This window comes from Callospermophilus lateralis, chromosome 10, assembly GCF_048772815.1.
Source record: "Callospermophilus lateralis isolate mCalLat2 chromosome 10, mCalLat2.hap1, whole genome shotgun sequence".
Taxonomy (NCBI): Eukaryota; Metazoa; Chordata; class Mammalia; order Rodentia; family Sciuridae; genus Callospermophilus; species Callospermophilus lateralis.
In genome coordinates this window covers 10,964,956-10,976,244 of record NC_135314.1, presented here as the reverse complement: position 1 = coordinate 10,976,244, position 11,289 = coordinate 10,964,956, and the positions used below count along the sequence as shown (strand labels likewise).

The 11,289-nt window shown below is 53.4% G+C and overlaps 1 protein-coding gene across 1 annotated transcript; it reads left to right on the top strand.

Moving 5' to 3' along the window:
- Positions 1–2,001: 2,001 nt before the first annotated feature.
- Olig2 (oligodendrocyte transcription factor 2) lies at positions 2,002–3,000 on the top strand. The gene has a single exon (XM_076868591.2). The coding sequence runs from the start codon at positions 2,029–2,031 to the stop codon at positions 2,998–3,000; it is 972 nt and encodes a 323-aa protein (XP_076724706.1). The 5' UTR covers positions 2,002–2,028.
- Positions 3,001–11,289: the final 8,289 nt, after the last annotated feature.

Sequence of the window (11,289 nt, the reverse complement as noted above, 5' to 3'; positions counted from 1 at the left end):
TTCTCCAGTTCGGGTTCAATACCTCCTGGTCAAGGTATTTCCCTATTTGAGAATCGGGCTGTGGTAAGTAAAATGTGTCCCAAACCATCTGGGAACAGTTCAATCTCCGCTCCCTACCTCACTGCAGAAGGAGGACTTAGCTCAAGCCTGAGACTTGTCTTTATAAACAAAACCCAGTCGTGCTGGAAATGCTATCACTGGGCTTCCCCGCTAGTAAACAGGCGGTGGGCATATTTAACTCGTGATGCACTTACTCAGAGTTAGTGCGGTTACTGTACGGAAACAACTCGACCTTGCACATTCTCAACTTTATGAGGAGTCGTGATTTCTTTCAAAACACCGTCCGGGAGTGGGTCCCCTTCTTCCTCGCCCGCCCTCTGCCCGGCAAAGCCGTGTTCCCACCTGGGGGCGCTACCGCCTTCCTGCGGAGCAGCGGCAACAACCACCTAGTACAAGCGCCCTGAGAGAGAGAAGAGAGTGGGGGCTTTGTGCATGGTTGATCTTTAAATTGGGGGCCCCAAATGCTTGCGTGTTGATCAAACCCAAGAGATGGCAGGAAGCCAGAGAAAGAGAAAACTAGGGAGTTTCCACAGCGTCTTGAGCGTTGTCTGCGCACATCTCCAAGATCCAGCTGCGCTGGATGTCAAGTTGGTTTTTATGCCGGGTCTCCAGCCCACGCGGTCTCCCACTAGGACTCTGTGGTGAATATATCTTTATAGAAATTTAACGGTGCTTCTCTCTTCCTCGGTCCCAAGCGCTTTCGGCCCTCTCTCCTTCCCGGGTGAGCCTGCCCTCCTCCTCCAGCTCGGCTCTCACTGTCGCTGGCGGGGTCGCCAGTCCCTCCACCAGAATCTCTCCACCGCGGACGCCCATTGGTTGTGCGCGGGCAGGAGGCGTGTGCCGGACCGGGCGGGTTTCATTGAGCGGAATTAGCCGGGATGACATCAGCTTCCCAGCCCCTCCAGTGGGCCCAGCTCATTGGCGCGGCTGCCCCTCCAGGACAAGCACATTGTTTCCCTTCCCCGCCCCCGCCCCGGCCACCACCGCCGCCGTCGCCGCCGCCACCCGGCTATAAAAACCGGCAGATCCCTGAAAGGTGCGGATGCTTATTATAGACCTACGCGACACCAGCGCCCAGAGCCAGGATCTCCACTGCAGCTTTCTGGAGCGAGCTCCTCAAATCGAATTCACAGTAAGTGTCCCCGCCCCCCAGCAGCCCTAGACTAGATCCCAAGGACAGATTCCCCCCACCCCCACCCCCGCTCAAACTCGGCGGCGACTCAGGATGCTCCCACAGAGGGGGATCTGGATCCCTCCTGTACCGGTCAGTTATACCGAGCGATTTCTCTGCTTTGACTCACCCCACACTCACCGCAGCATCCCCTCCGCCCAGAGCCATAAGTCGAGGCGACCACAGCTCCTGTGGATCAGTCCGGGTCGGTCGGAGAGCTCCCGGTGGTCCCGAGACGCACACCTGGACCCTGGGCCCTCGCAGTCTGTGGATGTTTAAGTGCGCGCGTGGTTGCTGCGCGGTGTCGGTGGAGATAAGGTGGCTGCGTTTGAGGAACCAAATAAATAGTTCTCAATTTAGACCCTCACAATACCCGAAGAAACGCTCTCACTTGTGCCTTGTTTATTCCAGTCCTGGAGACCCCGCTTTCCCATTCCTAATACAAGGAACAAAACCTCTAGCACACCCCTCACTGAGGGACACCCATGCTCTCTAAAATAAAACAACCTGTGGATGAGAGCAGAGGGGAGGCAGTGGGGGAGGAAAGAGGAGATGAGTCGTGAATACCGGTGCGGCTAGAAGCAAGGCCAGAGATAGCAGCGAGGTGGACGCACAGCTACCCGCCACCCGTGCCTGGACTCTGCGTTAAGGAGCAGGCAGGAGCAGCTTTTCTGTCTCACTTAGTGTCTTCTTTCTCTCTTCCATATATTCATATCCCCCCCCCCCATTTCTCTCCGGGAAGCTCTGAGGACCAGGGAGAAAGGACCTTGCAAAAGCTGCGACTCTTCCCCGAGGCCATGGACTCGGACGCCAGCCTGGTGTCCAGCCGCCCGTCGTCGCCAGAGCCCGATGACCTTTTTCTGCCGGCCCGGAGCAAGGGCAGTAGCGGCAGCGGCTTCACAGGCGGCACAGTGTCCTCGTCCACGCCAAGCGACTGCCCTCCAGAGCTGAGCGCAGAGCTGCGCGGAGCCATGGGCGCGGCGGGCGCGCACCCGGGGGACAAGCTGGGCGGCAGTGGCTTCAAGTCATCCTCGTCCAGCACTTCATCGTCCACGTCTTCTGCGGCTACGTCGTCCACCAAGAAGGACAAGAAACAGATGACTGAGCCGGAGCTGCAGCAGCTGCGCCTCAAGATCAACAGCCGCGAGCGCAAGCGCATGCACGACCTCAACATCGCCATGGACGGCCTGCGCGAGGTCATGCCTTATGCGCACGGCCCATCGGTGCGCAAGCTCTCCAAGATCGCCACGCTGCTCCTGGCACGCAACTACATCCTCATGCTTACCAACTCTTTGGAGGAGATGAAGCGACTGGTGAGCGAGATCTACGGAGGCCACCACGCCGGCTTCCATCCTTCGGCCTGCGGTGGTCTGGCGCACTCTGCACCGCTGCCCGCGGCCACCGCTCACCCGGCGGCCGCCGCTCACGCAGCGCACCATCCGGCAGTGCATCACCCCATTCTGCCTCCCGCCGCAGCCGCCGCAGCTGCCGCCGCCGCCGCCGCGGCGGTGTCCAGCGCCTCTCTGCCGGGCTCCGGGCTGTCGTCTGTCGGCTCCATCCGGCCTCCGCACGGCTTGCTCAAGTCTCCGTCAGCGGCCACGGCCGCCCCGCTCGGGGGCGGGGGAGGCGGCAGCGGAGGCAGCGGTGGCTTCCAGCACTGGGGAGGCATGCCCTGCCCCTGCAGCATGTGCCAGGTGCCACCACCACACCACCATGTGTCGGCTATGGGCGCCGGCAGCCTGCCGCGCCTCACCTCCGACGCCAAGTGAGCTGGTCGGTGCTGGAGAGCTCTGGAGAGCAGGGGGTGCCCAGAGGGTGCAGAGAAGCGAGGGGACTGACCGGCACTAGGGCTAGCGAGGAGGGGCTCAGGACCATGGGCTAGGGTGGGGAATGATGGGACTACAGCACCGGGGAATGGAAGTAATGGGAACGCGCAGAGTGGGGAGTGAGGGGCGCTTGACTCCGGGACCTAGTTCGGCCCTCGGCTTTAAACTGCACAGATCCGGTAGACACTACTTCGGTAAAATGGCACCACCGTATGCGTCCTTCACTCGAATTCCTTCTCTTCACCCCGGGGAAAAGAGCCTAAAAACTGTTTCCCCAAGAGCCACGGTGTAACTCCCAGACTGGACCCAGGCAGCACTTCGTGGGGGGTCGGGGGACTTTCCCTCCTTCCTCCTTTCTCGGCTGGTAGGAGACTCTGGGATCCTCACTGCAGAAGCAACCGCTGGGCCTCACCCTCAAGGGTCGTCTCCAAGCCTGGGCCAGGGGCAATGAGTTAGATGGAAGTTGGCGCTGGTACCCGAAGCACTTACGGTCATGTCTTGTCATGCCGGGTTTCCATATCTGGGTAAACCCACATCGTGTAAAAACTGTGGCCATTCCTGTCTCTCTTGTTGACTTGGGGGTTTGTGGTTTTCTAATAAATCTGTGAATGTTCCTTTTTCAACAGTATGAGCAAGCTTTATAGACGCTCAGAATAGAACCACTTGTGGAGTGAAATAACCCAAACTGCCGATTTAGGGGGAGGCGGGTGTTTTTTCGGTATTTTAAAATGAATACTAGCCCCCGCCCTCTCCATTCTTTCAGTCTTGAGCGCGCGCGCGCGCGCGCGCGCGCGGACACACACACACACACACACACACACACACACAAAGTGATTTGGTTTCTTACCCGATTGGAAACAGTTATTTTGGTACCTGAGGGTTTGACAGAACTGAAAGAAGTTGCTGTGAATATAGCTTGAGTTATGGGGGCGGGGTTCTGTTAGTTGTTTAATAATTTCTTTCTGAAAGATGTAAATACACTATCAGTGATGAGGTAAGTGCACGATGCTAAGCTGTTTGCTCACGTGACTGCCAACCCCTCCGGAGTCTGAGCCGGCTTTCCTCTCTCTGTATCGGTTTCTTTTTGCCATGGTTTTTTAACTCCAATGGCAAACTACTCCACGTGCTTCCTGCGTTGGTGCAAATCGCCTAGCGCTGGTTGCTTTGCAATATGGGCTTCAAATCCTCTGCCATATAACATCCCTCCTCTGATAAACGCTGCCCTAGCAGAGAGTGTATCATCTGTTTTATTTTTGTAAAAAAAAAAAAAAGTGCTAAATAATATTTATTACTTGTTTGGTTGCAAAAACGAAATAAATGATTGAGTGTTGAGATTTTAAATAAAACTTAAAGTAAATCAATCAACTTTTTCATCGGTGTGAGTGGGAGGGTGCTCAGCAAGCCCCGAGAAAGAGGGGTGAGGAATGCGATTTTCTGGGCAGGATTTAGCCAGCATCCCGTTGGTTTTCCCCAGAAGAAACATAGTGGGGGGCTGTTTGTTAATCACCTCCAACTCCTCCCCTCCTGTGCACCCATTCTGTTTAAATAGCCTTTGAGCACATCCTCCCTGTATTTATCACAACTTGATTTTCCTTAGTTTTATTTTTCAGAATTAACCGGGAAACTCCCTTTCCCTTCAGTTAAAGATTGCTAGTTTAGGAGTGTACATTTCCTTGTGTGGAACTCTGACCTTTCCCAGAGAAAGCCCTGCCTTGGGCTGGGGGTCTGGATACTCAGACTTCCTCTTCTGCCAAGCTTTTATTTTCTCTCTGCTCAAGGGCAGTTGCTGGTCCCCACAGAGCCCAGTGGGTTCCCTTGGCTTCAGCAGGGAACCAGGCGCTTGGGGCTGAGTGCTTGCTGCGGGAAGGCCCACGGTGTGGAGGGCAAAGGCTGCACAGGAATGTTTGGTTAGGGATCCTCAGCCCATCTGTCCCTTCTCTATCATTTGTACCACCTTGCTGCGGTGCCCACTCAGGTCTTAAACTGCAAAGAGCCAGGCCCTGGGGGCTAGTTGGCTCTTACTTGCCCAACTTTGGCCTCTGTGTTCTTTCCTGGGGTGACTTCTCTTTTCTTGTGGACACAGGGTTCCTTACAACCCAAAGCTGTAATACGGATTGAAGAAATGACTCTTAAGGGGGATTCTGGATGGAAATAAAAACAAACAACAACAATAACAAAACAAAAACAAGAACTTCTGCCTGATCATGAACAGGGACAGATCCTGTTGCAGTCTCTTCACCAGAGCTCTGACCAAGAACGCACTCTCTCCTGAAAAGACCGGCTGCTGCGTTATGACATCTTTAGTAGCCACTGGCCTAATGCCCTTGAACCTGGGGGTAGGTTTCCCTGTTCCCATTTATTGAGTCCGGTCCGGGAGGAACCCAGCCCACACAGAGTCCCTTGTCCAGGCCTGAGGTTGGTTCCATCCTCTAACTCTGCAGGCTAGTGCTCCCGGTCCTCTACTGGGTAATGTCGGGCGGCTGGCCAGAACTGCTGCGTCCAGGAACCGGTGCTGGAGGCCTCGCTTTTCACCAAAGGGCTTCTCTTTTCACCGAAGGCTGGGAGGGATTTTGGAGGAGGCCAAGCACTTGGGGGCAGAGAAAAGCAGCCCAGGGGCGCTAAGTGAACCCAAGCAGAGGGCAGGGTAAGATCCAGTCATCTTTATTCCGAATTCCCATTTGAAATGAAACTTGCAAAGAATTTAAAACTGGGTCCAGCTCTAGCCACAGACACATACGGAAGAGGCTGGAAACCCTGACCCATTGCAAGCTAAGGGTAGAGGTAGAGGGCTTTGTATGGTAGTGGCTTCTTCATTCACCGCAAAACACGACGCGACGCATGCTGGCGCAGACTTGGGTGTATGCATAGAAGGATGTTGAAAGAAGACAAATTAAGTCTTGCCCGCCATGCCACTCATGTCCCCAAGTTCTCAGCAGTATCTAGCCAAACTAGACCCCTGCCAAGTTAGGAGGAGCTTGAACTACACATCCTGCAGGGAGCCTCAGCCTCAATGTGTGAGGCCCCAGCATCCCTGGACCCTAAGGAGGCACATACATGTGCACACAAGAGAGGCATGGGGCACTGCGGGTGGGGGCAGGCACCCTTGAGGAGGGTGGCCCTGAACTGACCAGGGTCCTGGATAGAAGGTTCAGGCCAGCAGCTGGACTTCCCTGAGAAGAGGTAGAAAACTGTGCACAACTTTGACTTTGATTGGAGCCTTAATTGGGAACAGGCTTCCTACTAAAAGAGAGAGGAAAAGGCAAAGGAAAGCCGTAGGGAAGCAGTGCTCCTTGTGGCACTTGCCATAGTGAGTTGGCACCAGGGAAGCCATGGTCCCTAAATATTTTCCAGCACTAACCTGAGTGAAGCTCAACTTCTTTCTAACTTCAAAACCCTTTGTGTGGCCTTTGTGGCTCCTCAGCTTTCAGCTGCTGGGCCCACGGACTCACCAGATCCCAAAGTCTGCAGAGACTTGCCCCCCAACCTCCTTAAAAACCCGGGAGCTCTACCAGAGGAGGTTGAGAGGACAGAGTTCAGTGACCAGGGGACTGTCCCCAAGATCCCCACTCTCAGGCTGGAAATTCCCTGGGCAGTATTGGAGGACTCACTCTAGGATTGGCCAGAACTCCAGGATAACTCTGATGCCCAGAGACTTGGAATTCTGCATCCCAGGGACAGGCAGTGAGCAGAAGGGTGAAGTGAACTGGCAAACCTAAAGTACATTTTAGTAGAGGATGATATTGCTGAGACCCAAAAGTGTCATTCCCCCCGGTGACAGCTGGTTTTCTGATTGGCAGTAGGAAGATGTAGCACCAGGGATATCCATGGTGAACTAGGGCTTCTGTAGCCACCTGGGCAGGACCTGACCTTCTCATTCCTGGACTGGAACCAGTGAAGAGCTTCTGGGGCCAGTTCTGTTTTCAATTCTCTGACATGCTCTCATGGATAAAACTACTCCAACACTGGAGAAATGTCTGTCTCCCTTCAGGGCAGAATTTACTTAGAAATCTGTCTGAACTCCTTCTATTAAGTAAAAACCTTCATGCTACCTAGAAGTTCATCAAAGACAAAGGATTCCTCCACATCAGCCCACCTCTCATTTCAAGTTCCTCTTTCCTTACAGGTTTTGTGCCAAGTCTCCCCATCCCCACATAGTACCAGTAGGAATCATGGGGGTCTTTTACAAAGGCCCTACCGAGAGTTTCAAGACACCCTGCTGGTGTCTGCCCCTCTCATCATTGTCTTTACAGACCTGAAAGGAAGACCAGAATCAAGCCTGGCTGTTGCCAGAGTGAGCAGTTGCTACACTCAATCCCACTGGATGGGAGAGGGACAGAAACAGCAAGGTAAAGTTACCATGGCTACTCCTTAGTTTGGAAGCTGCCAACAACCCATGCTCTGGGGGCTCAGTTAAGTTTCAGACTCCCTGAGAAGGGCCATGTTAGACGGGGCAGAGATGGGGATCAATCTTCCCAACACACACACACACACTCTCTCTCTCTCTCTCTCTCTCTCTCTCTCTCTCTCTCTCACCTCTGATTCCTAACTCTGTTCTAGGGGGCGAGTTGGTGTCGCTATAAGATAGAATTGCCTGGCTACAGGTTAATGGGGTGGGGGGACAGAGAAGAACCAGTCAGCAGATCTGGGAGGAAGGAGGCTGTTACCCCCCCACACACCTTAATTATTAATAGGATATTAATAAAGAAAGTGAAAGAGAAGGTGGAAAACATTAAAGTGGTGGGTGTAAGTCCCCGTACTCAGCTTTACACATGTCAGCTCATTGAATTCTCACTGTAACTCTTAGAGGCCGTGTCATTATTATCCCATTTTACAGGTGAGGAAACATAAGCCCGGAGAGGATAAGTGACTTGCTCAGGGGCACCCCCAGTTGTAATCCAAGAGTCCTGCTCCACTGTCCACACCAGTAGGTCGCCCAGCCCACACACCCAGGACCCCCCTGGGACCCCATTCTTTCCAGAATGCCTTAGCTGCCACCAGTGCCCCATGTCCCAGCTCACTCAAGGGAAGCTCCTATGCTGCCTTTCGGTGCCTGGACCCCATCTGTCCTAGACGCCCCCATCTGGGTGGCAGGCGGTGCGGACAGGCTTTAGCAATTAGTGGCTCTGGTGGGCGCGCAGCGCGGGCGCAGGAGGGGCCCGAGCAGGTGAGCCTTGGCGGTCGCTCATTAGGGACTGTCGTTACCGCCAGTCCAGCTGCCGGCCCGGGTCGCAGCCAGATCCTAAGCTGCGTTTCCGCCCTGGTTGTGCATCGCACTCTTCAGGAGGAACTCGGAAAGGGGTCGCAAACGGAAGAGCCTGCAGGGACTTGGCGGATACGTGCGCCAGTCTCCGTAAAGCACGACCCGCGGAACCCGTGGGACCCGAGGCCGCTAGGAGTGTGCGCTCTCATTCCACGGGGGCGTCGGACCCCATCTGACCACACGCCAAGGCTCCCCCAGACACGCCAGTAGGCCGAATGGCCCGGGGGATTTTAGTCTGCGAGTCCCGAAAGCGGCGGTGTCCTCCAGGACTACCTGGCAGGCCTCCGGGCTCAGGCTTTATTTGGGTTCTTCTTGTCTCACGTCGCCGCTCGCGGGGAAGACTGTTTGGAAAACTCGCTCTGAAGTATGTGCAAAAGTCCTCTCTGCCCCTTGCTTCCTGGATCTCGCGGAGGCTGAACCGAGACGGGTGTGGAGGGGCGTCCTGTGTCCCGCAGACCCGGCGCCCTTGCTGGATGCCCGAGAGCGGACAGCGTCCACCCAGATTGCCAAAACAAAGCAGCCGGCTTCCACTGCGCTGGCCCTCCTTTGGTGAGATCGCAGTGGCTATAGGGCCTCTGAGTCCACTAGCTGAGGGAGGGATTGGAGAGTCCTCCAGAAGGACCGACATTCCTGTGGACGCCAAACAGCTGCCGGGCGCACGAATACTGCGGGACACGTGTGCACGCTCACAGGCTCCTGCACACCGGCTCACACCAATTCGCTCTCACAGTTCCACCCACACCAGCGCTTGCACCGGTGCAGGCCTCCCTCTCTCAGGAGACCTTCTGTCCCTATTGAGCACTGGAAGCTGTTATGATTCAGAAATCCTCAGTTGTGGGCAGCTGGGCATGCCAATTTCTCCCTACCGAGCTCTGGGAATCTGCAGTCTTCTCCTGTCTTGCCCTAGCTTTTAGCCTCCTGGCCCTTCAGCCCTTCCCCTCCTTGATCCTCCCAAATTAGTCTGATTCAGGGAGCTAGCTCTTTTCTCCTACAGGTTGAAAATAGGTCATAAGCACCACCACCCCTTTTATCCTCAAATGCTAGTGGCAATAAAAGCTTGTCCTCAAGAGCAGGGGTTGTCCTCAGAAGTTTTATGATTGCTGGCTGTGGGCCTCAGTTTCCTCAACTGTAGAATGGAACCATAATGGGTGATCTCCAAAGTGCCATGAGCAAATCAGGCTCTTGGAACAGAGGTCCTGGGACCCCCAACCCCCCAGGTGGCAGGAAGATGTGATGAGTGAAACCAGCCTTCCTTGGTGTCACCTGTGTGTGCTAATGGGGTTCACCAGCCTCTTTGAAGCAGGAACGTAGACATTCTGGAAAGGAGTTATCCTAGGTTCAAACTTCCCTGTAGTAGAAACGGGTTTGGGTGCTTCTGTACCTAAATCATACCTGCTAGATGCAAGGGCCAGGAAATGAATGAATTGATGGTGTAGTGGGAGCCAATGGAGGACTCAAAGAAGAAGAGGTTTGGAGAGTGTGAGGAGCAAGTCCAGTGTGACAAGACCTTGCATGAATTCTGCATTGATGGGGAATGCTCGCCTTGGGCCAGGTGGGCATTCATGCTTCTACCCAGGGCAGCTGGATTGTGACTTGGGCCCCGCATTACATCGGGCTGGGTTTCCAGACCTCCTTGCATCATAAGTAACAATGCCTGGCAGTTGTGTGGCTGTGAAGATTAAAGAAAAGCTCCCAGGAGTCACCTTGTGCTTGGTCTCAACACTGAGTGGGTGCTCTGAACTGCAAGGCCTGCCCAGGTGTAGGTATGCCTAAATCCAGACTCTCACCTGAGCCTCCTCTTCTCAAGCAGCCAGGATTACACAGGTCATGAAAGTAGGTGATCACCATGGAGACTATGAGGGGGCAGCCAGATACGAGGTGATATGCTGTCTCTACCCAGACCCACTAGCTGTGTGACCTAGGTGGGATAAAGGACATGGGCTTTCTGAGCCTTGGTTTTCTCACCTGAAAAATGGGGTGATAATAGTACCATTCTCACAGGCAACAGGTTTGAAAGAGACAATTCTGTCGTGGGCAGGCCCACAAGCATACTGGATGAAATAGGAGTGCTTGGCTGCAGGGGTGTCATTTTATCAAACCTGGGAGGTCTTATGAATTAGGGTTTCTGTTACCCTAAGACTTGCCTTGAAACATCTCAAGGGTTCTGCATGATTCGGGACCCCAAAATCAACATGGCAGTATCCCTGAGCTTTGTTCATATAAAAACCCCAAATGTTCTCCATGCCATCCAGAAACCTGTGTTGAGGACCCCACAACAACTCCTGCCCTGGGACTTGCCCAGTGACCCTAACAAATACATTTGGCTCTTAGGCAGAATCTCAGTGAGAAGCCTGGCTGAAGAAGGTAGATTTTGAAGGCTAATTTCCTTATTCAGCCAGATTCTATTGTGACTTGGAAATGAAATGGCCAACTAACTTTCAGCATGTACAAATCTTCACCATAATATAAATAGTACCAATTTTTTTTTAATTTATATTTTTAGTACTGGAGATCAAACACAGGGCCTTGCACATGCTAGGCAAGTATTCTATTACTGACCTGTACCCTTAGCCCAAGTCACATTTTGAGAAGTGGACATTAAAATTTAAACGTGATCATGAAGACTTGACATAAATCTGAGGGACAGTAAGAGGTGCAGAAACAGATATCCTGATTTCTATAATTCATCTTCTCAGAATTTTATTCAACACACACTTAATAGCCAAGAGTTGGCAAGAGACTCCTTAATGGCAAATATACAGGCCTATTCTAAGCTCAGCTTTGGGCACAAGACACATACCTAAGAAACTTGCTTTTTCTTAGCATTTAAGAGTTACCCTGATTGAAAGGGGCCAATGAAGTGAACTTTTCCACTTGAAATTGAACTTGGGAAGGGAACTTTAATTTAGAGAAGGCACCATTATCTTGAGGGATAACATTTCTTCTTGGAATACAAAGCTCAGTCAATTGAG